Source organism: Macrobrachium rosenbergii, chromosome 30, assembly GCF_040412425.1.
Source record: "Macrobrachium rosenbergii isolate ZJJX-2024 chromosome 30, ASM4041242v1, whole genome shotgun sequence".
NCBI lineage: Eukaryota > Metazoa > Arthropoda > Malacostraca > Decapoda > Palaemonidae > Macrobrachium > Macrobrachium rosenbergii.
The window spans coordinates 10,803,501-10,823,030 of NC_089770.1; the positions used below are offsets into that span (position 1 = coordinate 10,803,501).

Genomic DNA, 19,530 nt, shown 5'->3' on the forward strand with positions numbered 1-19,530 from the left:
TATATATATATATATATATATATATATATATATATATATAACTTTTACGTCTTTTCAAAAAAAGGATATAGGTCAGTTCTCAGCTAACGTTATGGGATGAAGTTGCTGGCCCCATGCCCTTCTCTACCATGGCTGTAATCCGCTGCGTCAGCTACCTACCACACACATAATTCACTGATCAGTTTAAACAACAAACAGAAACACAAAGGGTTCTAACAAGGCACGACTAAATTAGCTTCTCTTGGCCGGGGATCGAACCCTTGTCCTTCCATTAGCGAGGTCAGGATCATAACCACTTGACCACGAAGCTCATTTACACAAATATATATATTAAGGATTGAGCTATAAGGCAATTCATTATGAATCTTTTCTATTTTATTACTTATAAAAAATGTTAATAATCAGTTTTCCTTCGCACATGAGCTGAGTGGCTATGCAATTATTATCATGCTAGATAATTACGGACTATTAAAACGATTTCATTGGTTTTAACTTTTTTTTTATTCTTCAAATTTACAAATTTGAGTTGAGATGACTTGAAGAAACAGGTACAAGACAGGCATTTGTTTCAAGAATTCGTTGGGGCCTTATGCATCCCACGGTATACACCTTATGAATAATAATAATAATAATAATAATAATAATAATAATAATAATAATAATAATAATAATAACTTTCCCTCTCTTGTGCAAGAAAATCCAAGTTTATATTTCTGAACAGATTCTACTGACCTGTACGATGGGGAGACCATATTAGTAAGGAACAGCTCATGACTGGTCCAGCATATGCATCTACATAATGGATGAGCGGGCATGACTATCTATACGAGCCATCTATGTTAAGTCTTCAAAGGTCTTTGCCGTGTGACTTTTGCGAGATACTGGGAAAGGGCGGTGGCTTCTTACAGAGATTCAAACCGTTCAGATTCGTCATCATGGGGAGATAGCCTTTGTCAGCCGCCGGAAATAAACGGAAATTATATTACTGATCTTGTTTCTATCATATCGCATTTTTATTGCAAGTGTATCACTGTCGAGTGATAAACAAATGAAGATAAGAACGAGTGCTCCTCAATCGACGCCATTTACCGTGACGAAGAGAACTGGCCCTAAAACCGATCCTGCACCATTTATAAGAGAAGCTGGTCTGGGAAATGAACCATTTGATGAAACTGGTAATGCTAAGTTTTAAAGGTATTAAGAAGCAAAGAACTTGAGTATCCTCGTTTTCTGAGTTTGTTGTACTGTATATTGTGAAAAGGTGTTATTTTCTCAGAGATTTGGTACATTCACTTTGATCGTCGAATTTTGCTGCCTGAGTTGAAAATTCTTGTTACAATTCCAGAAACATTGATGAGATTTTTCCTTTGTCAAACGTCTGGTCCAAAAATGTCACCATGATAAATACTGACCTGGTTTTACTGTAAGAAAACTGATTAATTCATTCACATAAATTGATGTAAAAAACACGTCACGTTCTCACAGGATATAGATAATACTCATCAGATCATGTCCTATACGTGTAGGAGTTTCCATGGTACAAAATCTCTTCTGGAAATCTTGGTACAAATCCGACGATGATACAAGGACCTTGGACAAACCTTTCCATGCTGACCAACACGACTGAAACTGTGACAAAAAAATTATGCAAAGAATTCACCTTCCTCTGATTTGCCATCCTGACGAAAGACAGCGGGTGCGAGAAGAATATAATTTTCTCTCATGAGGTCATCTTGTAATATATTACTGGGCTTTGCAAGTCTTCCGTCACGCTAGAACATACCACCAATGTCTGCGAAGGGGTAATAGCATGGGCTGGTTGTCTGTGGGCGATGGTATCTGCACTGGGGTGTCTTCCAGCATTCCAATACACCGGTAATTTCTTTCCCGACCTGGGTGGGGGAAATGGATTGTTGGAAATCTAGCCTCCTTGGGAGAGAAGGAATTCATGAAGGAAGGGGGAGGGGGAGGGGGCAGTCAGCCTGGGACTGGATTCGGGCAAAAGGAATGTGTTACAATATACTTTGGGAGTTGCACCTGCAAGAGAGAAAAATGTTATAATATAGAGCAGAATATTTTGCATTCTGTTTTTTGTTGGGCGAGTTGGGAAACGTGGAGGGGGGAGGGGGCTAGATTGCTTGGGCGAGTGAGGGCAGTTGGTTGTTGCTCTGTTTCTTCATCCAACTTGGGCCGGAGAGAGAGAGAGAGAGAGAGAGAGAGAGAGAGAGAGAGAGAGAGAGAGAGAGAGAGAGAGAGAGAGTTTGAATTCGTGAACCAATAGTATGATGCATTTTGTTAACTTTGTAAAACTACACGGCACATTATTCTCAGAGTTTTTTGTTCTTCCAGAGAAAGATACAACTCAATATTTTGCAAGATTCACCTCAATTTCCAGCCAACGAGGGATGATTACTACAAATGATAAATTTGGGCGATGGTCCTGGATGGTATTTAGGACAGGGCCTTGCCTCACGATATTGGCTCCCCATCCTGTTCAAGTAAGGGCCATTCCGAGGCTATGCGAAGGAAGTTACACTTGTTCCTGTTCTTATTCCTCCTCCTCCTCTTCTTTCGTTTTCCAAGATGGCCCAACTGCACACTCACGGGACGTTCCCGGCGGGGAGAGGACAGAAGGGTATTGGACGTCCTTAGACGGGAGGCTTGACCAATAAGGGAGGCGGGAGACCACGAGGAAGGGCAGCAGGGACTTTCAAGGGTAAGGGGCCGCCAAGGGCAGCTTGTAAGGACTTCGGGACGGGGAGAGAGAGAGAAGCAGAGAAAGGTGCAGGCAAAACTGGCGACTTGGGAATTGGCGGCGAGACTTGGACACCTCCCAAGGAGAAATGGGGTGGGCGGAGTTTGTTTCCGACATATGAGACTTTTTCCTGAATTTTCATTTGTTTTTCCGTCCTTTTTTGCTATTTTATGGATACCTCTTTTATCTTTTGCTATTTTATAAATCTAAAATAACCGTTAGGTATAATTCTAATACGATAAAAGAACGATGCAAGTTAGGGGATTCTAAATAGCTTTGAAAATGATTATTAGTTTCGAAAGTTTCGGCAATGCCAAAGGAACGCGTCGGTAAATATTTAAATTCTGAACACTGGAAATGATCTTAATTCATAGAATCTTAATTCTGAAGTGTATGGATTTAAATTCCGCCAGAGAATTACATTTTCCATAATGATATGGATATAAATACTTATTGATTCAATATTATTTGAGAAATGTTCTCATCTTAAAAGATTACGAACATTATTCGTAAGGAAATACTCTTGTAATTATTCAAATTACAATAAATGTTTTTAAAGACTATAAGTTTTAGCATTGTCAAAACATAAATGAACAGCAGAATTTAAAAAATTGGTCATTTGAGATTTTTTATATTTGCGGCCTTGAAAATAAAAACGGTTTAAACTATCCTTAAAGAATTATTAAAACGATCAGAGGATGAACATGGGAGCCTTGGGAGGGCATGGTATTTGCAACAAGAACAAACTCTAATCAATACAGAAATAAAAAAGCGAGAATTTGTAATGAGGAAAAAATTCCTTCGCCCGTAAAGGAGTTTCGAGGAAGCCCAACTGATCAGATTGATAAGAAGAAGAAGAAGAAGAAGAGAAGAAGAAGGAGAAGAAGAAGAGAGGAGGAGGAGGAGGAGGAGGAGGGAGGAGGAGGAGGAGGAGGAGGAGGAGAGGAGGGAGAAGAAAGAAAGAAGAAGAAGAAGAAGAGAAGAAAAGAAAGAGAGAGAAGAAAGAAAAAGAAGAAGAAAGAAGAAGAAGAAGAAGAAAGAAGAAGAGAAGAAGAAGATTTTAATTTGATAGTTTGGTAAGAAGAAGAAGAAGAAGAAGAAGAAGAAGATGAAGAAGAAGAAGATGAAGAAGAAGAAGAAGAAGATTTTAATTTGATAGTTTGGCGGTCGTACCGCGGAGATAAATGAGATATCTGGTGGTATTACTATACACAGCACAGCAGAGGATCGGCCTATTTTCAACGAGCTTCCTGGTACAGCTCGAGAACTCTCAGGCTCGGGTTCTAGATGAATGATGGCTACAGCAACATCCATAATAATGGGGTTAAAGAAACTCATCAAAGTGAAATATAGATGCACATTACCCGCTGGTCCTTGAGAGCTCCTGCACTTTTTACAAAGTGCGTCTTCGTTTTACGCTGAAGAGGAATTGAAGAGGGCACTTGAGAGAAAAAAAATAAGGAGGGTTTCTGAGGGCCAGCGTATAATGTACTTCTTGCAAACACTCTGGATTTATTTACCCGCGGTTTTTTTTAGGCATGACAAGGTTTCCTCTTTTAATAATAATAATAATAATAATAATAATAATAATAATAATAATAATAATAATAATAATAATAAGGGGGCCCCCAACAACACGGATGCAAAACAGCCTTGGAATCCCGCTCAGGGTATTCTGTAAACGAATAATTCCGGAACCGCTCGAATCTCATCTGAATCTCAACTAGATCTTGGAGGGCGTTGCTTTTTCCCCTCGGCATTTCCTTCTTTCCAAATACCTGAATTCCTTCTTCTCCTGACTTACAAACAGACAGACACACCGGAGGAGTATCTATCTATCTTTAACCTCACGTCCGCAAAAGTAACGGGGCGATGGTGAAACAAAGGCCGAGTGCGTTCTCTTTCATCGAAGGTTAGACTCGAAAGGTGATTCTCTCTTTTTTTTTTTCTATGCATGATTGGATCCCATTAATGCGCGAGTTCGAAGTGCGATGAGCTGATTGATCTTCGATCAATTGCATTGTGCAACGGTTGTCGTGTTTCCACGAAAGGGTATTAGGTAACGGATGGTAGATTTTAATTAAGTTGACCGCGTGAGTGTGTGGGATGCTGATGAAGTAAGAACCATTGTTAGCCTAAGACCAGTCTCATTAACTAACAACCGTAAGTGAAGCAAGAAAAACAACAGCGATGGCGAGAGAGAGAGAGAGAGAGAGAGAGAGAGAGAGAGAGAGAATTTTATTCTGTGGTGACCGCTCGGAAAGCAAGCACACAGGATCGTTCCACATAGGAATAAATAAGTGCAAGTGAAGGTCCCCGCGTTGGAACTTCACTTAGTCAAGTTCGTGGCTCAGTGGCAGTGAGGCGATCCAAGAATCCTTTCTTCTTCTTCTCATTCTTCTTCACTCTGCGATGGCAAAGATCTTTGGGTTGTAGAAGGTGCAACGGTAAGTAAGTTGAGCCGGAACAATGTAAACAATGCCTTCTTCGTTCGTTTTTGAGTTGTGAATTATGGCACAGATCTTGGGTGGATAATTATACCTTTCTGGTGTAGAGCTGAACAAATTTTTCCTTTCAGCTGTATGAAATTCCTTCTCCGTTCAGTCCCGCTAAAAAGAAATGTTAAAATTACTTGCAATTGTATGACGTTTTTTGTCCGTCCAGTCTTACTAATTCCTGTTACAAAAAAAAAATGTTAAAATCGCATAGCTAAAGATGGTCACTGCTCACTTATTCGTGTGAACCAAGGCTGTTTGTGTCCGGTGATTAACAGCTCTTTTAGTTACGTAATCATGACGTAGAACCCTAGAGCCAAATCCTCCTTCTTCAAGTTGTAAACAATATCTTCTTCGTTCATTTTTAGCAATGAAGTGGTGACATGGATCTTGAGAACAGGCGGGGGATGGGGGGAGGGGTTGCAAAGGTACAGTACCTAAGTGTGTATTAGATGTAAACAATTTCTTCATTTATTTTTAGCAATGAAGTTAGTCCGGTGTGGGGAGGGGGTTAGGTTACTTCCAATTAAGGAAACCAAACGTTACGTAGCTGTCTTTAGTCATTATGTCCTTATTTTTTTATGCATAAAGGAAGATTGCCGAGGTTGATTAAAAGCAATTAAAGAACGCTTTCATTCGTTGTCTGCAAAACGGCAATCGAAATATTCTCCCTGCCTTACTTCTGTCTCTGTTTCAAGTCTCCCTATCTATTCCTGTCTGTCTAGCTGTACCTATATCCGTCTATATATCCTCTGCAAAAAAAAAAAAAAAAAAGTTAAAAATTGAAATCTGCACAAAAGACACACACACACCTCCCCTGATCCGGATACGATCATCCTTATTCGAATGTCCCGTTAAGCGCTGGGTCTTCCCCAGGTAGACACACACACAGGACCCTGGATGCGACAGAAGAGGACCCGGGGGTGGGCTGTGGGATGCTTCTGGGGGAGGGGGAGGGATTGGGAGGAGTTCAAGAGGTGATTTACTGTTGGGAATCCCGAAGGAAGACTGATGGAATACCCCCTTCCTTTGAAGTGTGATCACTCGTTCGGCTGTAGAGAGTGAGCGAGACAAAAAGGGGCGAGTGTTGATCGCACGCGTTCGGACGGATATCAGAGGTGGACTTGGAGATATATAAAAGGGGGGGGGGGGAGTTTGAATAGATATACAAGGGACATAAAGAGTGGACGTGAAGAGACATAAAAAAGGACGGAAGTCTCGAGAACGAGTTCGAACAGATGTGAAAAGTGGACGTGAAGCGACACAAAAAAGGGAGGAAGTTTCTAACACTCGTTCGAACAAAGACATTAAAATGGAGGGAAGTCTCGACAACGTGTTCGAACAGAGACATAAAAAGTGGAAGTGTTGAACTCACGCCCGATTACAGACACATAAAAAAGGTGGAAGTGTTGAACACAAATAACAAAGTTGGGGAAGTTGTGAGCGCACTTACGAGTACAGACATAAAAAGTGGGAGTACAGGGCCATTAAAAGTGGAGAAGTGTTGAACGCACGTTAAGAGTACAGGTACATAAAAAGTGGATATGCAGTCTTGAAAAGACGTGTTGAACGCAGGGACGGGTACGAACATTTAAAACGTAGAGATACGAGCGTTCCCAACTGGAAAAGTTTATATAATTTATTTACTTATCAGTTGTTTTCTCTCTGTGTCAAGGTATGATGTACTTTTTTTTTTACTGAAGCTCAAACACCAAATGATTAAATGACTGAGATGATTAAATGACTGAGAAGTGGACAACTTGATTCGATCTTTCAAACTTTGTTTGCTCTCTCTCTCTCTCTCTCTCTCTCTCTCTCTTTTTATTATCATACCCTTTCTGTTATCGAGGCTCCCTCCCCCCACACACACAGACACACACAGAGACAGGTGACTTTGATTTCACGACACGTAGGCCCATTAGGCCTAATATCCGGATGCCAAATCAATGAAACGCGTCTTGATGGAATGCCATTACAAACAATCCCACACTCGCTCATACATACTAAGTAATTTGGCAAGGTTCCAGTCGTAAATATCCTTCTTCTTCTTCTTCTTCTTCTTCTACGCTTCATTGTTGCACAACCTCCGGTGAACTGTGTATTGGAGACCACCGTAAGAGTTTTTTTTTTTTTTTTTTTTTTTTAGTGACTTCGTCTCAATTCCTGTGCCTCAAATGATCACTGATTCGACTGATAACAGGTGATTGTTATACGGGTGATGGAATACTGAAAATGATACGTCTTTTGTTGAATTTGTGATTTTGCATGACTTACAAGGTATTCATTATTTGTATAATATTTACTAAGGAATGAAAGTAAAGTAAAAGTACTGAAAAACAAATTAATAATAAATGTACCTATATCTATACAGATGCATACATACACATATACATGTAAATATAAACGTATATTATATATGTTTATATATATAATATAAATACACACATTTATAAATATATATATATATAAAATATATATAAAATATATACACACACATATATATATATATATATATATTATATATATATATATATATATATATATATATATATATATATATATATATATATATATATGAGGGGAGATCAGAGGCCGAAGGAACAGGAAATTTAGCTCTTTTATCAATCTTCACCTCAAGGGGCACATACACAAAATAGTCTGTCTCTTAAAGCAAAGATGATTTACAAAATCGCTAATAAAAACGGAAGCTGGGAGAGAATCCCGAAGCCTGCCTTGGAGCAGAGCAATCCGTGGCTTACTGACTTCGCAGAGAGCGAGTAAATGTAATAAGAGAAGAGGCAGCCTGACGGGCGTTACGAAGACACACAGCGACCACAAACAAGTTAAAAATATGAAAAAAACAACCAACAGAAGATACTGCAGATATTTCAAAGACAATAAAAAGTAATAATAAAGTAAAAAAAAAAGCACTGACATACATACAAACACACTCGTTTCAACTTTAGCTTAGTCTAAGCATCTTCAATTCCTCCTTGATGACTCGTTGATTTCTGTGATATTTATTACTATTAGTACTATTATCATCGTGACTCCAACGAGTATTGGCGTTCATGGTGCGTGCGCAACTCATGACATTCAACACGCTTCTCCTCCAGCCCTCTTCATCAACATAGCGTCTGCTGCCTAACGGGGCCCGTTAAAGGATTGTGGTGCGCTTTCCACTTTCCCGTATTAGAATGGAATGCAGCGTAAAATTTAGGCCACAAACCAAGCGCTGAGACCTGTGAGGCCATTCAGCGCTGGAAGGGAAATTGAGAGTAAAAAGGTTTGAAATGTTCAACGGGAGGAAAGCCTCGCAGTCGCACTGTGAAACAAGTGTTAGGAGAGGGTGGGAAGACAGAGAATATGAACAGGGGTAAAGTAAAGAGAACGAAAGGGGTTGCAGCTAGGGGCCGAGGACGCTGCAAAGAACCTCAAGTAATGCCTAAAGTGTACCACGTGAGGTGCACTGACGGCACTAACCCACTACGAGAACTTTCCTGTATTGTACATGTCAGACTTCTGGACAGCTTCAACCAGGTTCTCTCAGCCGGATCGAATGGCTGTTATAGTCCATTTAAACCAAGTCAAAGAAGCCATTCACAAAGCTGTGAAAACCCTTCCTAAATCTGTTCTATCACTGGTTTCCTTTCCCTGGAAAGTATTTTGTTTAGCCACTTTACACACGCTCTGTTTCTGTTGGACATCTTCACTAGCATCTTCAGTGCCTGCCTCTGTAGAAGTAGCGGGTGCTACTCGCTTTGCAGAGAGTCAGGTTCCATACTCTGTCGAGGTGACAGGTTGTCACACTGCCCTGTACCGAAGGTCTTTCGTTCCCTCTAGCGGCAGATTGTGGAACTGTTTCGCTGGCAGTGGCGAATTGAAGAATCACGCACCACTGCCTTTTTTTTTATATAGTTACGTTGCCGTATATGTATGAACAAACGGCATTTATGTTTTGTTGTCTTCTCTCATTCAATCCGTTCCTCCTCATAATATATATATATATATATATATATATATATATATATATATATATATATATATATATATATATATATATATATATATATATATATATATATTACATAAATGCATCCTATTCAGTAGCATGACGCTTTGCGTGTAAAATGACTTTACAGACCTGTTCTGCATGAGCGTTCGCTCACTTTGAATACCATATATACCAATGGCCACTGGCCTACAAGTGCTTTCAGTACTGCTAAAGTCCATACAAAACTCAAATCGAACGTTCAAACCTTCTAAAAAACAAATGAATTCAACCACATTATATACAGCAGTTTTCGAGCTTTGCCACTTTTCACGAAATACCGCATTCAAGATGAACTCTTACTTCATCCTCGTAGTGTATAAATTTGCTTTGATAACGGTCGTCGAGATAGGCCTAATGTTAACTACAATTTCACATCTGATGTGGAATTATATCAACATTTTCGAGTGGTTATAGGAAATCCCATATCGCCCTACTTATCAGACAGATACGCTGATTAACATGAAGTGTAACTTACGTAAAGTTTGTGATACAAAGTTCGTCTGATTTCCATGTTGGTGACCTTTGCACAAAAGTAAAATGCATAAGTCATGTGAATTATTATTATTATTATTATTATTATTATTATTATTATTATTATTATTATTACTCAGAAGATAAACCCTTTCATATGGATCAAGCCTACAGGGGCTTCCAAAAAAATATGGTGTTCGTTTGAAAGGAATGACAGCAGATATTGAATCACAAAAAAAGTTACGAAACTAACCATTCCTTGGTATTCTAAACAGGTATTCTAGCCATAAAAGCGTGTTCTACGTTTTAGTATATTACTGTCAGAATAGAATATAAAATTAACCATTCCTAGATGTATCAACCATTAGAGAATATTATAAGTTTATATATATTTACAGTAACTGTAAAAAATTAGCCATTTCTAGGTGTTCTATCAATTAAAGGATATTCTAAGGGGAAAACAGAATTTATGCAGAATCAACTAACAATAAGCAGTTAAGGGATACTCATGGTTTAAATTAATTGAAAAAAAGTCTATTAAATTAAACCATTCTCGGTGTCCTAACTATTACAAAATACTCTGGACATATATATATGTATACACACATATATATTATATATATATATTACTGAACAGGTCACATTACTTTAACCAAAAGCCTTACTTTTCCTTCACCACCAGAACAAAATTGGGCTCGTCCAAACTTTATTTACCTTAAAATCATCGACAACGTCACGGGAAAGAAACCAACACCCAACCGACGTCACAAGAATCAAGGACAACCGGATCAAACATTTGAATATCAACAAATACTCATCCAAAATTCACTTGCATAAACACATAAGACATTCCACGAGTACAGGTATAGATCTTCCAAGATGTCTGTAACCACACAGGACAGAGAATCGGGCATGTGAATGAAAAACAAAAGAACGAATAATATTTACCTTGAAGTGTGTGAGTAGCTTGCCCAGGCGTTTCTCCAAATTTCTGCGAGAAGAAACTATTGAGTTATGAAAGGACCAAAGTAAGGAAATGCAGTGTATAATTACATCTTCAATTAACAAATATCCTTTTTAATTACATGACAAACATATTTTGTAATTAAGAACCAAAGTACCAGTATTGCTTTAGGAAAATTAATATTAATTTTCCAGGATTTAAATTTCTCAATTTAAATCCTGGCCACGCTCTCTGCAGTATATATAAAACTGAAGTAAATATTATGTAATAAAATAAGTTATTGAAGGGAACAACTGTCATAAAAGTATTAAGAGTACAGAATCTAAGGCATTAAGATCAACTAGCCTAAATCATATATATGAAGAAAGCACCCAAATCATATATATGAAGAAAACAACTGGGAAAAATCAAAATACAAATATCTTAGGTGTCGAATTTCTCAGCGGTGCGTCTGAAGTTATGACAAATAATAAAACCAATAATTAAAACATCCCTTGCTTTCCCGATATTTTTTCCCTTTGATTTCTATCAAATATTTTCAAAGCTAGCACTACAAGACTCCATTTTGTATTTTATAAATGTGTAAAATATTGCAACTTGATTATCATCAGTTTTTATTATTAAACGTGATTCTTATAGAAAAAGTAAAAAAAAACACGAAATTGCATACCAAGAAGAGACTGCCTTTACATGTATTCACAACAAAGAATGGGTCCAAATCATGCATTGTGTCTGGATATTACTACTATTTTCATTGTTCACAATGGGCATACAATCTCACGGAACAAACTAAAAAAAATAAAGAAAAAAAGGCCATGAACTAACGCATCAGTCTCACAGAACAGAATGCCTTTTCGATGAATAGAATAGAGCGCCCTCATCAACATATAATTCGATCATTGTGATCTTGATAAATCTAATTCAATGGAGGGAATGCTACTGAGCCAGTAATCCAGCGTATACAAAAGGTAATCATCTCGATGGCGTGGGACGACTTCAACTCAATGGCGACGGACGACTTTACCTAAATTGCGTACACAACTTCACCTAAATTCATATGGGACGACTTTACCTCAACTGACATGGGACGACTTCACCTCCATTGACATGGGACGACTGCACCTACATTGACATGGGACGACTTCCCCTCAATTGATATGGGACGACTTGACCTCAGCGGCGTGGGTCGACTTTACCGCAATAGCGCGTACGACTTCACCTACACTGACATGGGACGACTTCACCTCAATTGACATGGGGACGACTTCACCTCAACGGCGTGGGACGACGTCATCACGAACCCAACGATCGTGTGTCTCCGTTTGCGAGTGAACTTCATGAGGCCATAAAATTCGGCAGGACTGCTGCAGCCTCTAAGAGATGCCTTCCGTTGTTTACCCTCCCTGTATCTTCCTGAATATTTACGAGTGTAACGAGTTTTCTGTATTCAGTCGCCTGGGAAAGGTCGACTCGGCCACGAAATGCCTCGAGTTGCCTTTCTTTTTTTTTCCTTTTTTGTTTCTGCTTTTTCTGGCCGATTGAAGGTAATGATGTGTGTGTGTGTGTGTGTGTGTGTGTGTGTGTGTGTGTGTGTGTGTGTGTGTGTGTGTGTGTGTCTACAATGCCCTTTTAACTTCTCAATTCTTCATGCGAAGGAATTCTAGAAGAGGAGCATTGTGGCTATATATATATGCATATATATCAGGTATATATATATATATATATATATATATATATATATATATATATATATATATATATATATATATATATATATATATATATATATATATATATATATAGAGAGAGAGAGAGAGAGAGAGAGAGAGAGAGAGAGAGAGAGAGAGAGAGAGAGAGAGAGAGAGAGATCCTTAACGGAAGGTGGTGCATAAAAATAAAGTACATTCCTTTATCTACACATACGCAATCAAACTTGCAATAAGGATGTTGTTGACTGAACTTGATCTTTTCCTTTTCTTTCTCTCTTTCCAGACAGTATCTGGAGAAGCAGCAGATTTCTAAGCCACTGGCCGAAGGTCGACTTGTTAACTTGCATGTTAGTGATCCTATGATCTTCACGATAGCGGAGAAAGAAAGAAAGAAAAAAAACACGCTAGTTGAACAGAAGTGAAATCGGATTGGCTATTTGTAGTGTGTGTTTGTTTATTTATTCTTCCTCGATTTTTAGACGTTTAATGTTCGTATACAGGTTTAAAAAACAAAATACTGTTGTGTTGTGCGTCTAAAATAAGTGTAAAATGATTTTCAAGTTTACTGCTGAGAAAAATGTTCTGGGAATGTGTTTTGTTTTGTAGTAAATCGTCTGAAATTACCAGTTTCGTATTCATGAACGCTGAATATGACAAAATGCTTTAAACAGAGACGGGACGGTTCTTGTAAGTTTATAAGAATGAATTGGAGATGAAAATTCAAGCTGGAGAAAAACCCAGACCAGAGGCCAGGATTAGAAAATACTAAAGAGAGGGCTTCGCTTCATTGGTCTAGGACTCGAAAAGCATCCGAGGTGCCTTATATTTCAGTGATAGGTCTAGGAAGGTCTTGAAAAGAGAGGCTGGCTCCACTTCAATGGCAAAGGAGGGCCTTGGCAGAAGGACTTCCTCTTCTTCAGTGGCCAAAGAAGGCCTTGAAAGAAGGAAAGAAGGACTCCGTCCAAAGCAGTAGCACAACCGAATAGGTCTAGGCTTTTTTGACCAAAAAGACCGGATGGGACCCTCACAGTCCATCCACTTCAGCCTGGCTCCTCATCCACTATCTTATTTCTCTCTCAGTTGTGTGAATACTTGTGTGAATGACTTTCTCCTGGCGCCACTCCCCCTACGCCCATCAACCTGAAGAGGGCCGAGTTCTCAAGATGACGGTAGAGAACGGAACTGTCATCCGGAAACAGACGAGACGCGACTTATGTCTATGGGAGAAGAGGTATCCATTGACCTGATAAGTCTAGTCTCATTTATTTAGGCCGATGAATTCTTTAGTTAAGGTAAGTTTCCAGATATGTTTTAATTCTTGAAAATTAAACACACACACACACACACACACACACACACATATATATATATATATATATATATATATATATATATATATATATATATATATATATATATATATAATATTCCTTCATTAAACACTCATAATCCAAAGTACAGTGAAATCAGTCAGTTCAACAAGTTGTTCTGCTTTCATCTGGCTTACTGTCAAATCCACATAAACAAAAACAAAATTTTCTACAGCGTTAACTGCACAGATTTCAGATGTCTGCAGTCTAAAGTAACAGAAAAAAAGTACATAAAGTCTACGGGAATTGCACATATTATTTAAACGTTTTCTTTCTATTCTATTTTTTAAACATGAGCCACTGTGAAGGGGAATCTCTTCATAATTATATCCTATTGTTTTTTTAATGACCTTGTAGTTTGATCTAGAGGAGATTCCATTCGTTGTTGACTACAAAAATGAATTTAAATTAAAACGGTTTGAATAATTTTGAATCTGACACGACTCGAAAAAGCGCTTTTCATTGAAAATGACACTACTTTAAGAAAAATAAATTTTAGTTGAATTTAAAGCATCGATAAATACAGTTTATATGATTTTTATCCGAATTTGATACTGCTTAGCAATAATTTTTCTTGAATCTGACACTAACTTCAAATAATTTGACATCTTAAAAATAACTTTCATTGAATCAGACACTAGAAACAGATAAATACTGAATCAGAAAAATATTAAGTAAACTGTTTCTCGACATCTGTTAGGATTACTCTTAGTACAGTAACAGTAGCGGTCGGTTTATTTTGAGATGCAGTAACTGTATCAGTAGCCTTATCTTGAGAGGCAGTAGCAGAAGCAGTAGGCTTATTTTGAGAGGAACTTGCAGTAGGCTTATTCTGAGAGGCAGTAAGCCAATTTTGAGAGGCAGTAGTAGTACCAGTACGCCTATTTTGAGAGGCAGTAGCAGTAAGCCTATTTTAAGAGACAGTAGAGTAGGGTTATTTTGAGAGGCAGTAGCTTAGGGTCATATGTAGTGTTTAAACTCTAGAAATAAGCATTTATTAGCATTTTTAGAGACCGTGCCAAACTTACACGAAAATTCGCCTTGCGTGAGGGGTTCTGGAACCTAATCTCATGTAAGTTTGGGGTATGACTGTACACAGTAGCAATAGGCCTATTCTGAGAGGCATTAGCAGTAGGCTTATTTTAAGAGGTAGTAGCAGTAACCGTAGCCTTATTTTGAGTGGCAGTAGCACTAGGCCTATTTTGAGAAGCAGTAGCAGTATCAATAGGCTTATTTTAAGAAACAGTAACAGTAGCAGCAAGCTACACTAGGCTTCAAATGTCAATATGCTACTCAACACCTGAAGGTTTGACGTCTCTCCCTTGTAATCCACAGTTACCGCCCGCCTTGAGGAGACGCCCTTTCCTGCGGGCGTGGTTGCTATCGTCCACGACGACGACTACGTGGCTCTTGTTGTTGTCGCTAGTCGCTACGTGTGTAGTCGCTATGCCCCACCAAGACTTTCCCGTAGCGGCGGAGGAATACCACTACGTGTTCCGGGCGGATGGGACGTATTCCTTCTCGTACGATACAGGTACGGTGGCGAGAGGACAGAGAGAGAGAGAGAGAGAGAGAGAGAGAGAGAGAGAGAGAGAGAGAGAGAGATCTATTATATGCAAGTAGTTTGGTTGTGTATATACTATCATTAACTAATCAAACAAAGCTTGTAGTATAAGAAATAACAAGTAATCTCACGTAACCTCATCTGTAAACAGATCATGCACATGAACACAATATCTACTCTTCTTTTCTCCTCCTTGCAGGGCACTGGCAAGCACCAGAGCTTCAGACTCGAAGCCCGGGACGCCAAAGGGCGAGTTTCGGGTCGATACGGATACATAGATCCCGACGGCGTGCTCAGGATCACTATGTATCAAGCCGACGCCACGGGTTACAGGTAGCTGAGATTTCCTTATACGTCCACACTGCAGAAAACATGTCCTCAACATGTCGGCAACTTATCACACATATCACAAACATGTCTTGAACATGTTGGCACTTATTACACATCATGAACATTTTGTATGAAAACATGCCCTAAACATGTTGGCAACTTATCACACATATCACAAGCGGATTATATTCAAACATGTCAGTAACTTATCGCACACGCATCACAAACATGTCAAACATGTCAGCACATATTACACATCACAAACAGGTTATATGAAAACATGTCCTAAACATGTTGGCAACTTATCATACATATATCACAAGCGGATTATATTAAAACATGTCAATAACTTATTGCACTAACATCACGAACATGTCCTAAACATGTCGGCAACTTATTGCACACACATCACAAACATGTCTTGAACATGTCAGCATATATTACACATCACAAGCAGGTTATATGAAAACATGTCCTAAACATGTTGGCAACTTATCGCACACACATCACAAACATGTCGGCAACTTATCGCACACACATCTAAACATGTGTTGAACATGTTGGCAACTTATCACACATACTGTACATCACAAGCGGATTACATTAAAGCATATCAGTAACTTATCGCATACACATCACAAACATGTCAGCACTTATTAAACACATATCACAAACAGGTCATATGAAAACATGTTGGCAACTTATCAGATATATATATATATATATATATATATATATATATATATATATATATATATATATATATATATATATATATATATATATATATATATATATATATATATATATATATATCCCAAGGAGATTATATTAAAACATGTCAGTAACTTATCACACACACATCACAAACAGGTCCTACAAAAATATGTCCTAAACATGTTGGCAACTTTTCACACACATTACAAACAGGTTATATGAAAATATATCCTAAACATACTGGCAACTTATCACACAACACAAACAAGTTCTAGGAAAACATGTTCTAAACATGTCAGGAACTTATCACACATCACAAACAGGTATTTAGAAAACATGTCCTTAATATGTCAGCAACTTATTGCACACACATCACAAACAAGTCATCAATATCTGCCAAAGATTCGTTTGCCAATTAAGGTCACTGATTTGTTTGCAACCTGCTGGTGACATTTATGCATCAAGTTTCCAACATGGGTTTATGACATGCTTTACTGTTAAAGTTTCTGAGACGAATAACCCAAACTGTGTATTTTCACATTATTATTATTATTATTATTATTATTATTATTATTATTATTATTATTATTATTAATTATTATTATTATTATTATTATTATTAAAAGTAGTTTATCACGACCACTAAGTCCCTTTTCAGCCTTTCAAAGGACTCCCCCAAAGGAATTACTTTTTGAGTTGAGAACTGAGTTGATGAACTGGAGCTGGGTAAAGTTATGAGAAGTTTGACTGCTAGGCAGGAAAGGACCAAAGAAAACTGATGGAAAGTAAAACGTAGAGAGCAATTTAGCTGGGAGTTGAAAGGCTCCTCTAAAGAATCTTCAGTAATGTCTATGGTGTGTTGCGCAAGGTGCACTGCAAGCGATGCCACCCTAAAGGAGGGGAAAAGGTAGTGAATGACCTCATGACAATATTTATGTTTATCTTAATCCACTTCATCGAGTTGATTTATAATAATTTCTATCAACTTTTTTCAGGGCCAACATGGTGATCTACCGCAAGGTGACCTCCGCTCCCCCACAGCCCCTCCTGGTCGGCCCTTTGCCAAGGAGCGTCTCCTTCAAGGACACTGCTGGTCGGGGAAGAAAGCCTTCCCCCGGCGAGCCGTCGGCCCCAGTTGGACCCGTGCCCTTCTTTTCCCCTCAGGATGGTCCTATCCTCGTCATAGGACCCCTGCCGAAACCCCTTCAGCCACCGAGGGACGACGATAAAGGAGACCCTTCTGCTTCTCTGGACATTTCGTTATCGTCGCCTGACAAGGACCTCCTCGTGGAATCCTCAGGGATACCCGACGTGCCCGAAGGTCCTCCGCCTAACGCCATACCCAGCAAGGTCCTGGAGACGATTCTGCAGGACAACTTCCACAAGATATTTCGGGGGTCTGTTCCCGCCATTCTGGTAAACTCCGAGGCGGGAGGTTCCCTCAAGATATCGCTGAACGGCCTGGAGGAGGCGGAGACAGACAATGGGCAGCAACCTGAAAGTTCTCAGGAGGACTTGGTGAAAATATCTCAAGAACTGTTGCGCGGACCCGAAGTCCGTCTGAGTGCGACTAAGGCGGCCTCTGAAAACGAAGCCTTGCCCTTACGAGTTTCCCGGAGGAACAGGACTCAGTCAGAACCCTCCTCGAATGAAGGGAAGCTCGCCCGAGTTCCCTTCGCGGATATCCTGAACGCGACCCAGTCATTTAGTGCCAATAACAATCTTACCAATTCGAACAGGACTTTCGAAGTGCCCGTTAAACAAGAAGAAGTAGTTGAAGCAGATTCTCATAACCAGAATCGCCTGAAAGAAAAACAGAATTACTCCTTCAACTCTCAAATGATCACCATCAACGCGAAGTTGATGCCACCTAGCGGCGACAGAGCGAACAAAACGGCGCCTGCGCCCTCGTCCACCAAGGACGAGAAAAATGAGTCGCAAAGGGCGCCGCCCCCGTTCCCTTTTCCCTTGGACGTTGCGACCACGCCCCCGCTGACATACCTGCCGGCGTACAACATGAAAGTTCCCAAGCAGCCCATGTACGTGGGCTCGTTACCCAGTTACTGAATACCGGTGAAACCGCGCAGAATCTCAGGTTGTGACTCCGGGTAATTTTTCGCAAAGTTCCGAGTCGATGTGACGCTCCGCCATGTGTTGTTTTAAATGCGCTCAGACTGTTTCCATACAAACGGCTCAAACACCACGGTAAGACTTCTGTGAGGCTAAAACGACGCTGTTCTTCTTCTTCTTCTTCCTATTCCTACGGTTATTGTTGTCCTACTAATCGTTACTTATTCTTCGCGATAAGTTTTATTGGCAAGTGATACTCCCTTCGCACATGGAACACTCTCAAGACACACGAGGGAAAACATTCGGTTGTTTTAAACTAACATTAGACGAAATCGATACCTTCAACTGCATTGTCGAAACTGTACAACTGTATTTTTGTTTTCGAAACTGTAAAACTGTATTTTCGAAGCTGTTCAACTGTATCTTCGACACCGTTCAAACCACTTATATATATATTTGTTGATAGTAAACTTATCGTATTGTATAGTCTGTTCGTTTTTAGTTACGTTGTAAAGATAGTATGTATAAAATACATTTTAATTATTAAATATAATTTCATGTTTTTTGTAAAATACCAGACATTCCTCGCATTTCTTCTGTACAGAGTACAGAATAAGTCCTTGGAGAATTTAACGGAGGGATTTTAAACAAGGACTACTTCTGTTTACACACATCCATACATACACATGAACGTATATATACATATATATGTATACATGTATATATGCAAATATAAATAAAAAAAATTAATTCGGTGCTGACTGCAATTCTAATTCATTTTTACTTTTTTTTGTTTTGTTTCATTCATATTACGAAAAAAATCTCTAATACTCTGACTAGCGTCTATGTCACTGATGAAACCTAGTTAAGACAAGAACAATATTAGGATGAGAATGTCAAAACCTTTTTCCTTTCCTTAATCTGATCGGGAAATTATGTATACTATGTATAAAGACTGAGTTAATATTCACCAACTGCAAATATCCTGAGAATATTACTTTTCATTCCTTATTTTCAAATACACATTGGAC

At 38.9% G+C, this 19,530-nt stretch overlaps 1 protein-coding gene across 1 annotated transcript in view; it reads left to right on the forward strand.

Annotated features, from left to right (window-relative positions):
* Window positions 1-19,520, forward strand: part of LOC136855025 (uncharacterized) — a 23,820-nt gene extending 4,300 nt beyond the window's left edge. Inside the window, exons 2-5 of the mRNA XM_067131745.1 lie at window positions 12,732-13,740; window positions 15,154-15,357; window positions 15,582-15,715; window positions 17,425-19,520. Of these exons, the coding sequence (XP_066987846.1) occupies window positions 13,723-13,740; window positions 15,154-15,357; window positions 15,582-15,715; window positions 17,425-18,496 (1,428 nt within the window). The 5' untranslated portion in view covers window positions 12,732-13,722 and the 3' untranslated portion in view covers window positions 18,497-19,520. The remainder of the gene's footprint in view (window positions 1-12,731; window positions 13,741-15,153; window positions 15,358-15,581; window positions 15,716-17,424) is intronic.
* The last annotated feature ends 10 nt before the right edge of the window (window positions 19,521-19,530 follow it).